The sequence below is a fragment of the Syngnathus floridae genome, chromosome 8 (genome assembly GCF_059516105.1).
Source record: "Syngnathus floridae isolate MCC-2025c chromosome 8, RoL_Sflo_1.0, whole genome shotgun sequence".
Lineage (NCBI taxonomy): Eukaryota > Metazoa > Chordata > Actinopteri > Syngnathiformes > Syngnathidae > Syngnathus > Syngnathus floridae.
Window position 1 is genome coordinate 2,002,298 of NC_142420.1, and position 16,568 is coordinate 2,018,865.

Genomic DNA, 16,568 nt, shown 5'->3' on the forward strand with positions numbered 1-16,568 from the left:
TGACTACGGTAATGGATTTTATGTACAGAGGAAGCACGCAATTTCTTTTGTGTTTTTCAGCAAAATAACATGAAATGAGCACAAGTGATGTGTGACTCAAAACAAAAACAAATAACTGTGGTCCAAATAGTGAAAGGTCAAAAGAAAAAAATGGTGTGGTCAGAGTTTGGGAGTGTCGGTGGGAGCAAGAGGCGCTCGGGTCCTCTGGAAGCGAGCTGCTCCTCCGGCCACGTCCCCCCCTGTGGACACAAATGGAGTGATATAATATTTCAGAAATTGTAAAAAAAAAAAAAAAGTTTGATTGTTAATATCGTGTTATTTTGAAAGGTGGCATCCATGTACACATATTTGCCATCTGCCACGCCACCCAAGTGCAGTACTTACATGTATCTTAAGCGGGTGAGCCAGTGTGTTAGCTCCGGACCCCCTCGCGACCCCCTCTACCTCAAATAATCCCTCTCACTGCCATAGTCGGTTAAGGAGCCTGCCAAGTCGGCAAAGTCCTCCAGGACTAGGCTGGTGGAGTCCTCACCAGAGGGCAGCTCCGGGTCGGACGGCCACGACCTCCCGACAGGGTTCTCGGCCCGGCGTCCCCGGTCAGGATCCGACTCCCGGCGGGGGTGCCGGTCGGCCCGCTCGGGGGGCTCGCCCTCGCTGCTCTGCGACGAGGGGGCCAGGACGTGGTAGAGGCTGGGAAGGCGGATGTCCAGCAGGACGCCGCTCTTGATGTACAGCTTGTTGTTGAGGTTGTACAGCTTCTCGGCAATGTCGTAGCCGAGCATGACGGCGAACAGGCGGCAAACGTAACGTTCCTTGGACATGAGGGAGAACAGGCGGCGGCGCCGCCAAGACACGTAGCGGCAGTCCTCCTCTGCCGTCAGAGTAACCTGAATTTGAACAAACGCCTTTAGAGAACTGGGACAGAAATCGGAAATTTGGGCTGGTCTGGTTACTTAGCTAATGACTTAGCTAATGACTTTGAAACTAGCAAAGTAAAGATGCGGTTGTAGGCTATGCAACGTGACGCTACCTGAAACTTTCCGTCCTCGTTGGGCCTCAGGGACTCCCACTCGGGTGAGTCGAGGAACTGGTGTGGGTGGATGTAGTGCAGGAACTGACCCTCCAGAGATACGTTAATCCTGACGTCAGGCGTGACAAGGTTAAAAAGGGAAAGCGAGATTAGAGCGCTGAAGGTCACCGATTAAATTGAGGTGACTTTTCCGAACATTCGCGTAATGAACTCCGCGGGGAACCGAGAAATACTGTCCTGCGCCGTGAATATTTGCTGCGTCAAACGCCGTTTGTTCGTGTGCCAGAGACGATGGATAAAGTCATCAGGACGTTCCTCGGTCGGGGGGAGGATAGACGGCTTTAAGATAATCCACCGACTCAAACGGGATCGCATTAAAGATTCTCTTTTCTCCTCTACGGCTGAATGTTGCGGCATCTGATCTTCCATCTCTTCTTGGTCACTTTTACAACCTCGGCAGAATTTGAGGCCGTTAAAGTCTGTAAACAATTGAACAAATACTCTGCGAACTACTTTTCTGTGTAAAACATTGAGTGTACTTCTTTGATTTTGTTGCTTGGGAGTTGACCTAATGCTCTGCAGCAAATGGGGCTGAACAGGAAGCAGAGGCAGAAGCAAAATAGCCCTGCGGCGAGCACGAGGAAGCGCACGTTGCTTCCAACATCTGCTGGGGAAAGCATCCAAGTACACGCTGACGCTGTAACAGCAGATTAGCGCTTTTTGGAATGAGTTGACCCCCGTCGTTGTGCATTCACTCGTCTGCCTCCCTTATGATCTCCGTATGGACTTTGTTTCCAACGTACGAGAGGGATGCGTTACCCAAGGCCTTGAACTTGATCAAAGGAATAGAAAACTCATGGTTTATGACCGCCTTGGGTCATAAATCATCTCCTTCATCTCCGGTACCGGTACTGCTTATCCTGTTCAGGGTTGCAGCCAATGTGAAAGATGGCCATCCCGATGACGTCACAGAGACCAGTGAGGTACTTGGTGTCATCATTTCTGGGGGGCCTTGAAAAGAACTGCGGTGAGCTGTTAGCGTGGTGCTAACAGCGAGTAGGCTTTTAAAACTGCACGAGTGGGAGCCAACTGTCAAAACAAATCAAGCAGAAGTGTTTCCGCTAGCTAAAAGTAGCAAAAACAACAAGATCCATCTGCGTTGTTAAGTCCTGGAACTGCAGATCACCAGTGGCCCTGCTTGGGAACTAAACCTGCTCTGGGGTACCACTACAGCTAACAAAGTTGAACCAGAGCAAGCACTCAAGACACCCACCTGCCAGACAGCAGAAAGGAGAGCCTCTCGATGGCCGTCTTGCCCTCCACCGCGTACGTCTGGCCCGCCTTCATTTCCAGCACCTTGTTCTCAAAGGCGCCTGCGATCTCCTTGAAGACCTGGATGGGCACCCCCAACGGGACGTAGACGACCCGGTAGAGGGCGGCCAGCTCCTCGTTGGGCAGGCCTTCCTGGTGCAGGCGGTACAGCAGGTGGCAGATCTGGAACAGGCAGGTCAGAAGCAGCAAAAGGTTCCAGGTGACCGCGTCGGGGCCGCATATCGTAAACCAGCCCCACACAGTCAGGCACAGGAAGGAAGGGGCCAGGAGGCCGAAGATGAAGAGGCACCCGTAGGCCCCGCTGCCACCCATGTAGCCCAGGAACAGGACGGTGTTGCCCAGATGGTAGAGGGCACCCTCGGTGTTGTTGCTCCAGCCATCGCAAACCGGGGCGGCAAACAGGACATCTAGGAGACTGGCGTTCTCCACACTCATGTCAGGAAAGGACGGGAAAGTCAACAATCCAAATCGAGTCCCTCGGAAAGTTCTTCAGGGTCTTCTCACGGTTCTACAACGATCTCATTACGCGACCACTTTTCCATCTCGGGTGGCCACTCTTTCAGTTCAATCGCCGGCCTGCACTGTGGAGACAACAGCTGGAGGGAGGCGGTTAAGCCGGGAGGAGGAGGAGGAGGAGTGGGAGTGGGGTGTCGTCGATATGGAGTCCCCACAAGGATCACCATGTTTGGAATTGAAACCCAAGGAGGACGCGAGTGGCCGACAGAAAGCAGGCCCGCTACTTAACATATCAGCCAGAAAGAAGCAGGCAGGAAGTGGGAAGGACTCTACGCCACTGTCAACTCTCCAGAGGTTCTGACGGGCCCAAAAGGTTTTTGTGTTCCTGTGTCAGTTCTGTCTCGAACAGGGCCGAGTGGATTAGGACGCGCGTCAAAACAAGATGGATGACACGGCGGGTCTGATTTCACTTAAAAATATCCACTGCTGCTCCCTGGCGTACTTAACTCCCCATCTCAATTGACAAAAAGCAAGAGTAGTCGGGAGAGGAGACCTCTGCCAAGGCTTGTGAAATCATGATGTCATCCATTGTTGTTAATGGATTAAAAAAAAATTATAAGTGTTGAAATATGATCAATTGGGTTGTTCTATTAACATTGGTTGTTATTTATTTGGAAATATTTTATCCAATCGCCAGCTGTTAGAATTATTCCAATGCAAACATACATTCTAAATAGAAAACAATCTCAAATTTTTGACAGTTTGAAATTTGCAACTTTTAAAACTTAAGAAAAAAATAATTTTAATTAAAATCAAAGCTATGAAATAATCTTGAGCCCTGAAGAACTTTAAAATTAAGCAGTTCATTCAATTCAGTTTGTTCAATCCTCCTTTACATTTACAACTTTAATACTTGCATTAGCTCTGTAAAGGACAAAATGATGTACGGTCCACTCCAGAGAAGTATGCAGATATGTCAAGTATTGACATGAAGCTATTTATAAACGCCTGAGTGCATACCAGGGACACCAACCTTTCAGGGAAGGGGGAAGAAGGTTAGGAAGGCATCACACCATTAATAATTCACCTTCCACTCTTAAAAGAAAAAACATTTAGGAGCATAGAGATGATTGCATAGAACTTTTATTTAAATTTCAACTGTAGTGATCATCACAAATAAGAAAAAAATAAATAAAAGGAGAAGTTTTGTTTTTCCAAAAACTTTGCGGGCTGTCGTCGTCCATTTTGATGAGGGAGGAACGGATGAAAAGGTCGCACAAATCTAAAGAGGGAAAAAAGACAGGTCATGTTTAGGTGGCTGCAAGGTTGTACAGTCAAGTGCAACAAGCTAAAATTAGCATTTCACCCGGGCCACTTGACTCCCCCACATATCACTGACACCATTTACACGATTTAAATATCCATGCTGTACACTGAGCATGTACACAATTAGGGCTTTCATCAGAATTTGAAAGCCCTTTTGTCTTGCTCAAAGTGTAAGAAAGACACTTGATGTGTCATTTTGACTTTACTTACCGCACACATACACACGCAAACGTTTAAATCTTGAATCCCAGTTGCCTCATGCAGTCTTTGTGGGCCTCGATGAGTTCCGTGCAGTTCTCTTCACCCTTTTCAATGATGCTGCGGAGAAGATAAATACAATAATATCAGTATTTTAAGATTTTGTACTTTGATGATGCAACATTTTTACCATGCGTCTCTGACTTTCTTGGTTTCAGGACAAGCGCAGCACGGCTTGAGCGGCTTCTTCTGCTCGCCGCCCTCGGTGATGGCGGCGGGTTCCGCAGCGGCGGCAGACACGGTCGACATCTCAAATCTGCAACGGAACATGAAAGAGATTCTGCCATGATCTCTTACTCAGGTCTGAATCACATAACTCATCAATATCCAAACTTGAAAGTTTCTTAGTCAAAGTGAAAGTGAAACTTGTGGTGCCTGAGACAGTGCAGCAACAGACACATTTTATACATTAGACAGACTTTTTATGGTCATAAATGGTGAAAATTAAGATTCACAATAATACACTTGACACGTTGAATTTAATACAAGAGTCGTTACAAATCATGCGTCATCAAAAAGCCCATTGATAACTGATCGTATGCAAACATGAACATGTGGGAGGTCAGTTTACTGATCACATGTCGAATAGACGTCGAAAAAACGTTTAATGGTAGAAAAAAATCTCTTTTGCCCTACATTGCATAACGCACGTGAGGAGCTAACGGCGCATCTGCTAGCGCAGTCAATGTCGTGACGTCACAAGCTAAACTGCTCGAAAAGCGCTCTATTTGGGCATCTGCGCTCAGAAAGGAGGTCGTGCAAGCGAAATGTGGACAAAAATGCACCACCGAAAACCGTAAGACTCACTTCTCCGGTCTCTGACGTTACTTCACGGTGCGCAGTTTGCTTCGCGCTGTCACCTTCACAGAAGACCAGGAAGGAACCGGCTCGTCGTCACGTGACCACATCAGCCGAAAGCAAAGCCTTCTGGGATATGTAGTTTTTCCTAAGACACACATAATACGATGCATTGATTGATTAATAAAATGACGTATATTTACATGAATACAAAAAAATGAATTTAAAAAGCAATTTGAATAATTTTATAATAATTAGATATTTTTTATTTTGGTTAAATTAAGTGTTTGTGATACAGTTTTATTATTGATTTATTGGGGAAATAATAATAATAATAATTTCTAGATGACCCCTGCCCCAAAAACTTAAAATAAAAAATTGTAATACGTAAAAAATATATATTTCCCCCCCCTAGCGCACAAGACAAGTGTGAAAAGCAAGACCTTAAACTGACCTGACTAAGTATCCAATTAAAAGGACTCCCTGTGAAGCAAAGCAGACAATGCAAGATGTGACTGCTTTAGCTGTGCATGTCTGTGCCTTCAAATTGTTTGCCGCCGCTGCTGCTGGACGAAAATATAGAGCAGGGGCCAGACTCTGGAGTATTGAAATATGAAAAATGCATTTGTGTGTGTCTGTGTGTGCGTGTCTGTGCGTCAGCGAAAGAAGAAAATTCAGGCGTAAGCAAGCTGAAGCCCTGAGTCATTATCCCCGGCAGCTGTGGCCTGTATAAACAAAAAAGTAAGCAAAGCATATTATTTGCAAATATTCCCCTTTTTATCCAGCAGCTCTACTGCAGACATTGCAAAGTCCTCATGTTGCCTTCCGTGTTTTTTTCAGAGCCATTGTACCCAATCAGCAGCTGCTCTCATGTCTCTCCAAGCGTGCTGATTAGCATTTACAGCCAACAAATTGCCTCCCGTGACGATAAAGCTTGACGAAATGAAGCCAAACTTGGACCGAAGGACTGAAATCTGTAAATGTGGCGAACTCTAAAAGCCGTGGATATTTGACAGGACATAAAAAGACTCTTTCAAGATTGCTTACTCTGGTCTGAAATGCTCGCTATCAACTTTTCAGCCTGATTTGAAGCGCAGCATTCATTTACCTTGTAGAACTGACATGACCTCAAAGATAATCCTCCCTTCTCCACAGCTGCATTAAATCCGTCCAAGCAAAAACAAATGTGAAATAACTCCCAGTGTGTACCCGTGCACACGTGTTCATGTGTTTGTCGTGTTGTTGATAAAGTGTAAAGAAGCCACACTGAGCTGCTGCAGAGTGCTCAGGTAACGAAAAAGGATTTCATTACATCCTACGTCGAATAGATGGAGGGAACGTAATGTCCCAGACAGAACTCGCTGCTCCACAAACAAGGTTCACACACGCACAACAGTAATACACACACACACACAAGATACAGACTTGCACAAACAAAAACAAAGACATCATTTCAGTATAATATGGCTTGTAGTCGCACAAATATAGAAAAGTGAGAACACACGCGCACACAGCCCATCCATCCATCCATCCATCCATCCATCCATCCATCCATCCATCCATCCATCCATCCATCCATCCATCCATCCATCCATCCATCCATCCATCCATCCATCCATCCATCCATCCATCCATCCATCCATCCATCCATCCATCCATCCATCCATCCATCCATCCATCCCTCCATTACATGCACACCGGACGCTCGAGGATGAGTGACAACTAGACTTTAGCCTCTTGGCATGATTCATAGAGGACGAAAGTCACATCTTGAATAGTTGATGAGTGCAGAGAGAAAGAAAAGAAGGGTCGGAGGGGAGGAGCAGAAATAGAGAGAGATGAGGAAGAGGGATGGATGAGAGAGGCCGAGAGGGAGGGGTGAGGGTGGGTATCATCCTGCCTCCACGCCGCTTCATTAAGGTTGAGCTCTTCATCGGAAAAGTAGCAGGCGGGGAAAAAGAAGAACGGGAAGAATACAAAGAAGATTAGGGGCATATTTTAAAAAACACTTTTTAAAACAGACATTGCCTCGAAAGAACTGGAATACAAATACAATACAAAGAACTAGAACAAGGAAGGGAATAAAAATATAAAGTAGAGGAACAACAAGGAATAAGAACAAGAGGAACATTAAGAACTGGAAGAAGACAAATAGAAGAAAAGAACTGGAAGAAAAAGAACAACGACGAGACAAACTTCAAGAGGAGGAAGACAAGAACTTGAAGAACAACAAGAAGCAGAAGAATAAAATCAACTCCAACAAGAAGTACAAGTCTGGAAGAATAGCTGGAGTCGAGTCGGGATGGTCCGATGAGGCGAGCGTTTCGTGCCACGGCGGCCATGCAGAGACTGAGGGCTCGGGGAACGGCGGCGGCGGCAGCAGCGGGATGCGAGAGGGCGCCCTGCGGGTGGCGGGCGCTGCTCTTGCCTCAGCAGAACCGCCAATCTCTCTACATGTACGGAAGCGAGGTGGCCGTGGAGAAGGAGTGCATCCGCCAGCTGCAGAGCGGGGTCTTCGTCATCCATCCCTTCAGCCTCATGAGGTACACGTTTGTTTACATTTGCATCTCTACACGCTGTTGTGAAAAGAAGTTAGCCGCACCTTAAAAAATTAAAACATCGCACCTCCATGATCAACATTGTGTCACGCAAGTGTAAAAAGAAGTCAACATGGGCCGACTCATTTTCACCTGCCGCAATTCCCATTTGTAACAAAAAATGTGCTGACTGAGCAGGCTGAGATTTCCAGCTATTAATAAATGTGAGGTGTTAATAATAGCCTGGTGCGAGGGGGGACATTCAGGAACACTGTAGGACACCCGTTCCGGGAAGAAAGCATCGGACGAACATGATTCCGCCGCAGAATCTGTATTAATCAAGTAAGGTGATCACACACAGTCATCTGAGCCTTGTAACAGAGACACGCACAGTGTGTGTGTGTTTGTGTTTAACTCATTCACTGCCAACCCAGTGTTAAATGAGTTAACACAGCCTTGACTAGTCAAGTTTGATGATGCTCCGCCTCCCACAGGAGCTACTACATCATGGGCATGATGGCCATCACCTTCCTCAACTTGATCGGCATCCCCATGGAGATCGCCTTCCTGGATGGCACCAGCGGGCTAGCCTGGGAAGGCTTTAACGTCTTCTCAGACACGCTCTTCCTCATCGACGTGGCGCTCAACTTCCGCATGGGCATCATCAGTGAGAACGGAGAGGTGGACCATCTTTATAATGTGTCTCGTTCAAGTTAAATGAGATCCATTAGCTTGGGCCGGAGAGTACAGATGGGCCTCCATCGTTGAGGTCATACAATGAAGTTCTCGCTCAAGCATGCGAGTGAGTCGTGAGAATGCGGCAGAGTGCAGATGGGACTCTGGTGATTGGCCGGCCAGATGTGAAAAAAGGTGAAAACCCGGATTAGCGGCTTTCACGTCACTGAGGCTGATGATCTCAGTGACCAGGCTTGTTAATCTGTGTTACCGAGTCAGGTGACAGATGAGAAGGCCGGGACAAACATCAGGATTACAGATGCTCCACAGAAGTCATTCTCAATCGCTGGGTTAGGAAGCAAATGAAAACAAAGCTCATCGGTGCCAATATTAATCTATCCATTTATCCAACGCACGATTGACTTATTATTGATTGAATTATTCGCTGATGCCCAAGATGACGCAAAAAAGTGTATCGTGAAGCTTCAATGCACTTTCTCTGTCCGCCAATCTTTAGGAAGCCATCCTCGACATCAAGCGGATCCGAGTGTGCTACCTGAGGACGTGGTTCATCCCCGACGTCATCGCCGCCTTTCCCATCGGCTACATCCTCCTCTTTGCGGTGACCAGAAGCACCATTCTAATTATGAAGATGTCAGAAGATAAGAGTGTGCCATTGTGTTTAGGATTTACATTACCACAGTGATGACAACCCCTCCAAGACCACCAGGATGATGAGGATCCTCATGTTTGTACGTATCCTCAGCCTCATAAGACTGGCACGGGTGTCCAGGCTGGTGCGCTTCTTCAACGAGGTGGAGAAAGTGAGTTTGTGAGGAATAGAATTTAAAATAATCCTTCCAAAAGTTCTTAGCTATTGGTTAACGTTCCTGACCTGTTCTTCAGGTTTCCAACGCAAACTTAGAAGTGGTCCGCCTGTTCTTCCGCATCCTCTCCCTGTTCATGATGATCTTCTTGCTGTGCCACTGGAACGGTTGCATCCAGTACTTTGTGCCCATGCTGGAGGAGTTCCCCACCGACTGCTGGGTCCGTAAGGAGAACCTGATGGTACGTTCCATCTCACGCAGTACACCTGAAGCATTTGTCAAACCTCAGGCTTTCAAACCATGTGTTCTAGAATGCCACAGTCATCGTGAAGTACTCATGGGGGGTCTTCCGAGCTCTCTCGCAGATGATCGCGCTGTCTTATGGATCCATGGATGCTCCCACCAGTGCGTGCATGTAAAGCTCACCAAAATAACACTCAGTGGTCCTTCAAAGATTTTTGGTATTTGTAGGAACTTGTTGGTGGTGTTGTAGATTACGTGGAGATGTGGATCGTGATGGTGAGCATGGTGTCCGGGTGCCTGATGTACACTGTGCTGGTGGCCAACGCCACCGCCATGATCGCCAACATCGACCCCGCCGCCAAGGAGTACAAGAGCAAGGTACACCACGTTGAAACCGCTAAAGATGCAGATGTGGATAGAGAAACAAAAAGTACTTGTGTGGATCTTTCGTCACAGATGAGCCGCTTGGAGCACTACATGGCCTTCATGAAACTCCCGCCAGAGCTGCAATTGCGCATCACCAACTACTACCAGGCACGCTACGGAGGGAAATGGTTCGACGAGAAGGAGGTCATGCACACCGTGTCGTCTGCCTTGAGGGAGGTAACAGCAAAAAAGCCGGTTCCGACCCGTGATTACATGATCAGCAGAACATCTGCTGATTTTCTCCTTGGAATTGTTTCGCCTTAGCAAATCCTGACAGTGATGTGCAGCCGCCTGCTCAGGAACATGCCGTTGTTCCGGAACAAAGACGAGAATGTGCTCATTAGCATGGTGCACAGGCTGGACTACGAGGTGTTCCAGGAGGGCGACGTTATCATCCGGGAGAACGCGCCGGGAGACCGCATGTTTTTCATAGACCACGGTCAGGTGCTGGAGGAGAACGACGACTTTCACCGGGAGCTCTGCGACGGAGATTTCTTTGGAGGTACGATTGGATCTTACACAGCGACAAGAAAGATGCAAAAACAGCTACAGCTAAAATAACACATGCGTCAACAGAAGAACAAATACAAAAAGCTCCCTCCTGCTTTAGCACACAATAATCCAGATTGTTAGATAACGTTTTTTTCTGCAAGGGGTGAATTTGTGTGTCATGTCGTGTGAAACAAATCTTTCCGTCAGCATCTGCCCCCCTCTTCAAATTGTTTCCAGTAAAATTCTGTAATAATCCTCAAACACAACTGTGATATAAGAAAGGGAACGCCAGGTTTTCATGGATTATCCTCCCCAGTGCCATGTTTGCCATCCATCCATCCATCCGTCCGTCCGTCCATCCATCCATCCATCCATCCATCCATCCATCCATCCATCCATCCATCCATCCATCCATCCATCCATCCATCCATCCATCCATCCATCCATCCATCCATCCATCCATCCATCCATCCATCCATCCATCCATCCATCCATCCATCCAATATACAGAGACTGTCCTCTGAAATTTGTCACATGCAAGCGGCTATGATGTGAGCATCTTTTAAACACAAAGTAAACATTGCAACCTCTCCAGTTAGGGGGATTTATTTAATTCTCAGCCTTTAAGTCCATCTCATGGCTTAGCGGGCTTTCCGCATTGGGGGGGGGGGGGGCTGTTTTTTAATTCCTCTAACTTGGAATTAATTGTCAGTTTTGCTTGCCTGTACGTCTTTGTTCATCCACCGCGACTCTGCCTCTTACTACATGTGTGCGTGTGCGTGTTGAGCAGAGGCTTGCGTGCTGACCAGAGGCAAACATCTGGCCACGGTGAAGGCGCTGACCGACTGCCAGTGTTTCAGTCTGTCCTGGGACGACTTTCAGGAGGTGCTGCAGGCCTACCCGGACCTACGCAAGGATTTGGACAAGCTGGTGGAGCTGGATGCGGGATTTGCATGAGGAAATAGACATTTCAGACTTGGGGTGGGCAAACCTTTGTGCTCAAGGGCTGCTTTTTTTTTATTTTTAAACCGGCAGATGGGACAGCTCATTCATAGATGAAGCTTGAATTCTATAAATATTTATATATTTGATCATTCTTATGCTATACAGAATTTGCACATCATTTAATGATGCAAGTGTTTATTTGGACAATAAAAGTTAGAATGTAAAATAGATTGGTACATTGATTTACAAACGTCCCCATTTTTTTGAGCTGTCATATTAAAGAAGACAGCGGGCCGGCCGGATTTTGCCCACCCCTGTTTTGGAGGCATCCCTCCTTTTAGTCATCACAGCAATAATAATCAATAAAGAGCATCAAATGATCTCTGTTGTTCCTATGTGAATATTGCTGTCTGCGAAATCTGCACAGATGGCATAAGCTATTTTTGGTGAAAGTAATTAAATAAATAAAAGTAAGTCTGGACACTGTCCGCATTTTAAGGTGCTGTAGTGTAGTTATCCAATGAATTGCTTAATAACACGTGGCATGGACTCTTAAGAAATGTAGAGTAATGTGGGTTGTATTAATATTATTGTCAATGTCCACACGTCGTTTTGATTGAATAAAATTTATACTTATTAATTATTCAGGGCACTAAGGTAACCCTCAAGAAATCAATACCTACATTTGGTGATAATTTCTACACATTTGTCTTTTTACCTTTGTAATAAATCTTTTAAATTGGAAAAGGACTTTTTGGCCGCTCCAATTTCTATACAGCTATAATATTGTACTGATTAATTGCTTTGCATATATAATTCTCATTGTCCATACAATATAAATACTATAAATACAATTTAATTTACTTTTATCATTACTATATGAATATGTTATACGTTTCTGAGTTTGAGAAACAAAAAGTATATTTCTGCTAAAAAGAAATCTGTAATATTTCAATAAAAAAGGAATATGATTTCAAGACACAAAGGTGTTTATTTTCTATCATGTCAAACATTTTGGAGAAATTACTTATGGATTTTTTGAAGTAGGTAGCATTTTAAATTAATCCCACCAAAATTGTTATTATTATTCATTATAGCATTTTTAGCATACATTTTTAGACACTACGTTGGCTCCAACATGAGCGTTCGTATATGTAGGAATCTGTCGCTAGAGAGCGCTATCGCAACAAAAAAACATTTCAACAAGCGAAGAAGAAGTCAAAGTTCCGGGTCGGAGGCAATGGCGCCAAAAGCGAAACAACATCCACATTACCAACGCTAGAATTGAGCGGTTGGAGTCGTTTGTCTCGCATTTATGTGATTGCTAGCACTTTGAAAATGGACCCCGAGTCGGAAATGGACCCCGAGTCGGAATTTTTCGCCAAGTTGAAGAAGTTGTGCCGAACGCTGGAAACGGAGACGGCCCGTCTCCAGAAAACTTTCGAAAATCGTCACGACAGCCCAGACAGCGGTTAGTCAATTTGACAGCAACATTCCTGATACATCTTTATATGTAACACAATGAAGTCAACAGCATAAATAGTCTTTTATTTTATTTTTTGATATTTCTCCTGCTCACCCTAGAAGCGGCAGCGAAAGCCATGAGAGCCTATCACGACTTGAACTGTGAGGTGTTGGGCATCAAGGTGAGGAGCATAACAAACAAAAGTACTCCACAAATGATGGCTTTTTAGTCATACTCTTTTTTTACCTTACATTCTTCTTTAAAAATATATTAGCACTTATTTTCCAACGAGTTATTTTTACCATTGCTAAATAAAAAAACAAAAAACTAAACATATGAAGTTTCCATAGCAACAGGTGGCGCATCAGGCAGTGCGGTGAATTACATTGCATTGGTTGTGTTTAAAAATGATCATTTATAATTGAAAGAGGTGACCTTTCTTGACTCTTTTTTACATGGCTCAAAGGAGTACGAAGTTTTTGTGGGTTGCAGGGTCAGCTGCAGGATGAGCTGAGAAAGCACAATGCGCGCAAGACAGACGTGGACACCTTCATCCACACCTGCAGGGCCATGCAGAGCAACATTGCCCATGACGTGTGTGCGCTCACGGAACACTTTAAAAATTACGGATACCAAGCTCCCACAGATGCTCGCGTGCCTAACGGTAAGTAATAGTGACAGATTTTATATGACGGTATTATTTTAGTATTAAAATATATTTATATTACAATATTTTGTTTCTTTAGGTTTCATTATTTGTAATTATTTCATGTGCACATTCTCACCTTCCACACTTTCAAAAATGTTGGATTTTCTTTTTTCTCAACCACTGTTCACAGTGTGCTACGGAATCCACACAAAAAAAAGAAATTATCCTTATACTTAACACATATTAAACCAGACTTTCTTTAATTGTTGTTTACCTCTACCATTGGGGAACAAAGAGTCGGCTGCAAACGAGCCTGAAAAAGACGATGGCGAAGATGATGTAGAGGATGTGGTGGCAGACGAATGCAGCGGGCCGCTAATGTCGCCTCAGGCAGCGACGCCTCCCAGCCACGACAGCCCCATGCGCACCCCCAAGTTGTCCGACTTCGGCCTGAGCAAGCTGGATCTCCGCCGGACCTTTTCCAAGAGCGTTGAGGAGCCCACCATGCCTGAGCTGAGCCTCCCCTGCCTGGACGTTTCCGCGCTGCCTCCACCCACACCCACGTGTGTGGTGCGCATGGATGAGGATGAGCTGCGCATGCCGCAAATGGAAGACTTTGGCTTCTCCGAAATCACCATGGATCTCTTCAAGAAGATGAGCGATGACATAAGGTACAATAAAAAAAGCTTAACGTGGACAGGACATGTGTCTCTACAATCTCTAACCCTTTCAAAAATATATACAGATATTTTGTTTTTTTTACGTGTTCTTCTGCAGCCCAGCGCAGGACCTCGTAAAACCGCCATTCCCCTCTGTGTGTGAAAGATTGCAAGAAGGTAAGCAAGAGTCCGTCACAGTGATCAGTAGCCTTACTGCTGTTACTTTGGCCAAAACATTTATAGACTATTTTAAAATAATTAGGCTTGTCTGTCTCACTAGTAGAAAGTTTGAAGATTCCTGAGCCACCTGCGTTCTCCACGCTGGAGTTCAAGATCCCAAAAACAAACGGCTGTCATTCAGCGTCACCTCCACGATTTGTGTTTGACGCCCAATCTCCAAGCGGCGCCGTCCATCTGCCCGACACCCCCGAAGTGCCGGTCTTCAAAACTCCCGCTTTCAAACGTCTACTCAGCAGCAAAAAGGTAGCCCAAATTGATGGTGACGCCGTCACACCGGTGCCGTTCGTTTCAGATCCGTTTGTCTTGCAGCTCGAGCCCACGGTCGCCAAAAGGCTGGACTCCATACCGTTTCTCGAGACGCCTAGCAGCGCTTCCGTCCTGGACCGAAAGGCGTGGGAATACGACGTGCCCGAATTGCAGATCCCGGGCATGCAGGTGCTTCAAGGCAAAATGATGGAGATGAGAAATATGGGCCAAGTCATTTGTTAGGACTGCCTGTGCGTTTTGTCAAATAGTTTACAATCATTTGGGTCTTTCCTTCTACAGGAGTGCGCGGACTTGGACGGAGCCACAGAGGACTTCCACCTCAGCCCCCCTCGAGCTACAAGGGACAGCTATGAGATCGGCACCCCCGAGTTTCCCCATCTCAGCTCCGTCACGCAGGACATCTGCAAAGTACGCCCTTGTCTGAGCAGCGCGTCGCTCTTGCTGTCGGCGCGTCTCGTCTTTTCAAGTGTCCCGTTTGTTTTTGTAGCTCGTGTTGGAGTCTCAGAAGCCGCTGAGAAAGCCACAACACAATCGCAGGTAACTGTCAAGTTTCAAAGCGGCTGTCGTTAAGAGCATGCCAACATTTTGATTCCGTGATGATGAGCAGTGCGCACTTGCGTTTTCACAGATGTGTGAATGCCGTGTCTGAGCAAGAGTTTCAAAGCTTGCCGGCGTTTTTGAAGCAGATTACATTGAACGACCTCAACCAGGCGGTCCATCACATCAATGACTACTTGCTCCAGTGTCCAGGTCAGTTTGCATTCAGTGTTTACTGAATTTGGATGTTAGCCATCTTGAAAAAGAGTATGACAAAAGGTGAAGAAAAAAAGTAACGCATGTTGCCCTTGTGAGCCTTGAAAAATACTGAATTCCAGGCCTTAAATATGACGTTTGCGCTTCCAGGGGAGGACACGCGGGAGTTTAGGATGGAGGAGCTGAAGAGGATCACAAAAATGGGCATCAAGGCACCCGTCTACATGCTGTGCTTGAGTGAGCTGAGGAGGCTCCAGCACGTGGAAGGAGAGCGGAACAACGCCATCTACACGCTCAACCTACGCAGCTGAGTCTTGTTTTGGCCGCAAGTGACACTTAATACACACACACTCTTTCATCCACAAGATCAGCGTGAGCATTTGGATTTGTAGATTGTGCTCCACTTGCCACTATTGGTTCAGATTTTTAAATTGACAGTTATTCCTTATTCATTTTTATTTGGAATTTGAATTCCAACTGGATTCGGGGGAGGCAGAGCTGTCGGAACCTCCGCTAGTACGGATTGATCTACGAACGCAGAGTTGGTGCAACTTCCCTTCATTAAAAAACATGCGTGACAAAACAGCTGGTCTCTCGACAGAAGCTACGTGAATGCAAGAACCCTCGTGAAGCTTTTGTTTAATTCAAAATAGTGCAAACATCACGAGACCTCGTTGGGAATAATGGTGAGTATGGAAAAGAGAACATTGATCCAGATTTCCCCAAATGGAGGCAAACTGGTAAATGTCATCTGGCCTGTCCTGTCGGCCGGTTTTGTTGGTCATTATAGCAGAATTGGGCGGATTTTAAAATCCACTGCTATTGGTTGCTTCCACGCCGGCCTGAAGCGTCTCGCAGGCATCGTCCTATCCCATAAATGCTGACATTGAAGGCTGCTCCCCATCTTGCTTTGCGTCGTTTGTCTCATCCTCTTCCTGGCCCCAAGCAAAATTTGCGTTCTCACTTTTCATGTTGACTGGCAAAGGCAGGCCCATTTTGGTGTCTTTGTAGCTGTCAAGATGAGTAATCAAAGCATCCAGTAGCGTGTTGGAGAATTTCTTCATGGCAGCGTTGAAGTACTCCTCCAGGATCAGCGGGGCTTTTTTTTGCTGAGTCTCATCCCCCGAATCTTTGTGCAGAACCATTTCCTCGAATGAGCTCAAAGATGATTCTCTGCTTAGTTCTTCTTG

At 45.9% G+C, this 16,568-nt stretch overlaps 4 protein-coding genes across 9 annotated transcripts; 2 read left to right on the top strand and 2 right to left on the bottom strand.

Moving 5' to 3' along the window:
- Nucleotides 1–22: 22 nt before the first annotated feature.
- Nucleotides 23–2,977, bottom strand: popdc2 (popeye domain cAMP effector 2). 2 transcript variants are annotated; one of them, XM_088382399.1, is made up of 4 exons: nucleotides 2,304–2,977; nucleotides 1,031–1,139; nucleotides 533–887; nucleotides 23–239 (listed from the first exon to the last, which is right to left on the bottom strand). In XM_088382399.1, exons 1-4 carry the CDS (start codon nucleotides 2,795–2,797, stop codon nucleotides 160–162), a joined length of 1,038 nt encoding a protein of 345 aa, XP_088238525.1. In that variant the 5' UTR covers nucleotides 2,798–2,977; the 3' UTR covers nucleotides 23–159. The 2 variants fall into 2 exon arrangements, 1 of the variants encoding a protein (XP_088238525.1); XR_015859750.1 differs by having other exon boundaries at nucleotides 98–239; nucleotides 385–887; nucleotides 2,304–2,975.
- A 966-nt stretch (nucleotides 2,978–3,943) lies between these two features.
- On the bottom strand, nucleotides 3,944–5,352 carry cox17 (cytochrome c oxidase copper chaperone COX17). Its single transcript, XM_088382400.1, has 4 exons — nucleotides 5,210–5,352; nucleotides 4,533–4,658; nucleotides 4,355–4,462; nucleotides 3,944–4,100 (listed from the first exon to the last, which is right to left on the bottom strand). The coding sequence occupies exons 2-3, from the start codon at nucleotides 4,649–4,651 to the stop codon at nucleotides 4,378–4,380; spliced, it is 204 nt and encodes a 67-aa protein (XP_088238526.1). The 5' UTR covers nucleotides 4,652–4,658; nucleotides 5,210–5,352; the 3' UTR covers nucleotides 3,944–4,100; nucleotides 4,355–4,377.
- Nucleotides 5,353–7,094: 1,742 nt separating this feature from the next.
- On the top strand, nucleotides 7,095–11,821 carry LOC148393883 (potassium/sodium hyperpolarization-activated cyclic nucleotide-gated channel 2-like). 3 transcript variants are annotated; one of them, XM_088382388.1, is made up of 10 exons: nucleotides 7,095–7,743; nucleotides 8,232–8,418; nucleotides 8,930–9,034; nucleotides 9,099–9,236; nucleotides 9,319–9,480; nucleotides 9,551–9,644; nucleotides 9,733–9,860; nucleotides 9,939–10,085; nucleotides 10,173–10,410; nucleotides 11,191–11,821. In XM_088382388.1, the coding sequence occupies exons 1-10, from the start codon at nucleotides 7,511–7,513 to the stop codon at nucleotides 11,355–11,357; spliced, it is 1,599 nt and encodes a 532-aa protein (XP_088238514.1). In that variant the 5' UTR covers nucleotides 7,095–7,510; the 3' UTR covers nucleotides 11,358–11,821. The 3 variants fall into 3 exon arrangements, with proteins under 3 accessions (XP_088238514.1, XP_088238516.1, XP_088238515.1); XM_088382390.1 differs by lacking the exon at nucleotides 11,191–11,821 and having other exon boundaries at nucleotides 9,551–9,654; nucleotides 10,173–10,402; XM_088382389.1 differs by lacking the exon at nucleotides 11,191–11,821 and having other exon boundaries at nucleotides 9,711–9,860; nucleotides 10,173–10,402.
- A 742-nt stretch (nucleotides 11,822–12,563) lies between these two features.
- ska3 (spindle and kinetochore associated complex subunit 3) lies at nucleotides 12,564–15,961 on the top strand. Of its 3 annotated transcripts, none has more exons than XM_088382714.1 (11): nucleotides 12,564–12,816; nucleotides 12,930–12,991; nucleotides 13,303–13,474; nucleotides 13,755–14,130; nucleotides 14,237–14,295; nucleotides 14,399–14,601; nucleotides 14,668–14,793; nucleotides 14,905–15,033; nucleotides 15,113–15,162; nucleotides 15,254–15,375; nucleotides 15,529–15,961. In XM_088382714.1, exons 1-11 carry the CDS (start codon nucleotides 12,684–12,686, stop codon nucleotides 15,687–15,689), a joined length of 1,593 nt encoding a protein of 530 aa, XP_088238840.1. In that variant the 5' UTR covers nucleotides 12,564–12,683; the 3' UTR covers nucleotides 15,690–15,961. The 3 variants fall into 3 exon arrangements, with proteins under 3 accessions (XP_088238840.1, XP_088238842.1, XP_088238841.1); XM_088382716.1 differs by having other exon boundaries at nucleotides 14,908–15,033; XM_088382715.1 differs by having other exon boundaries at nucleotides 14,402–14,601.
- Nucleotides 15,962–16,568: the final 607 nt, after the last annotated feature.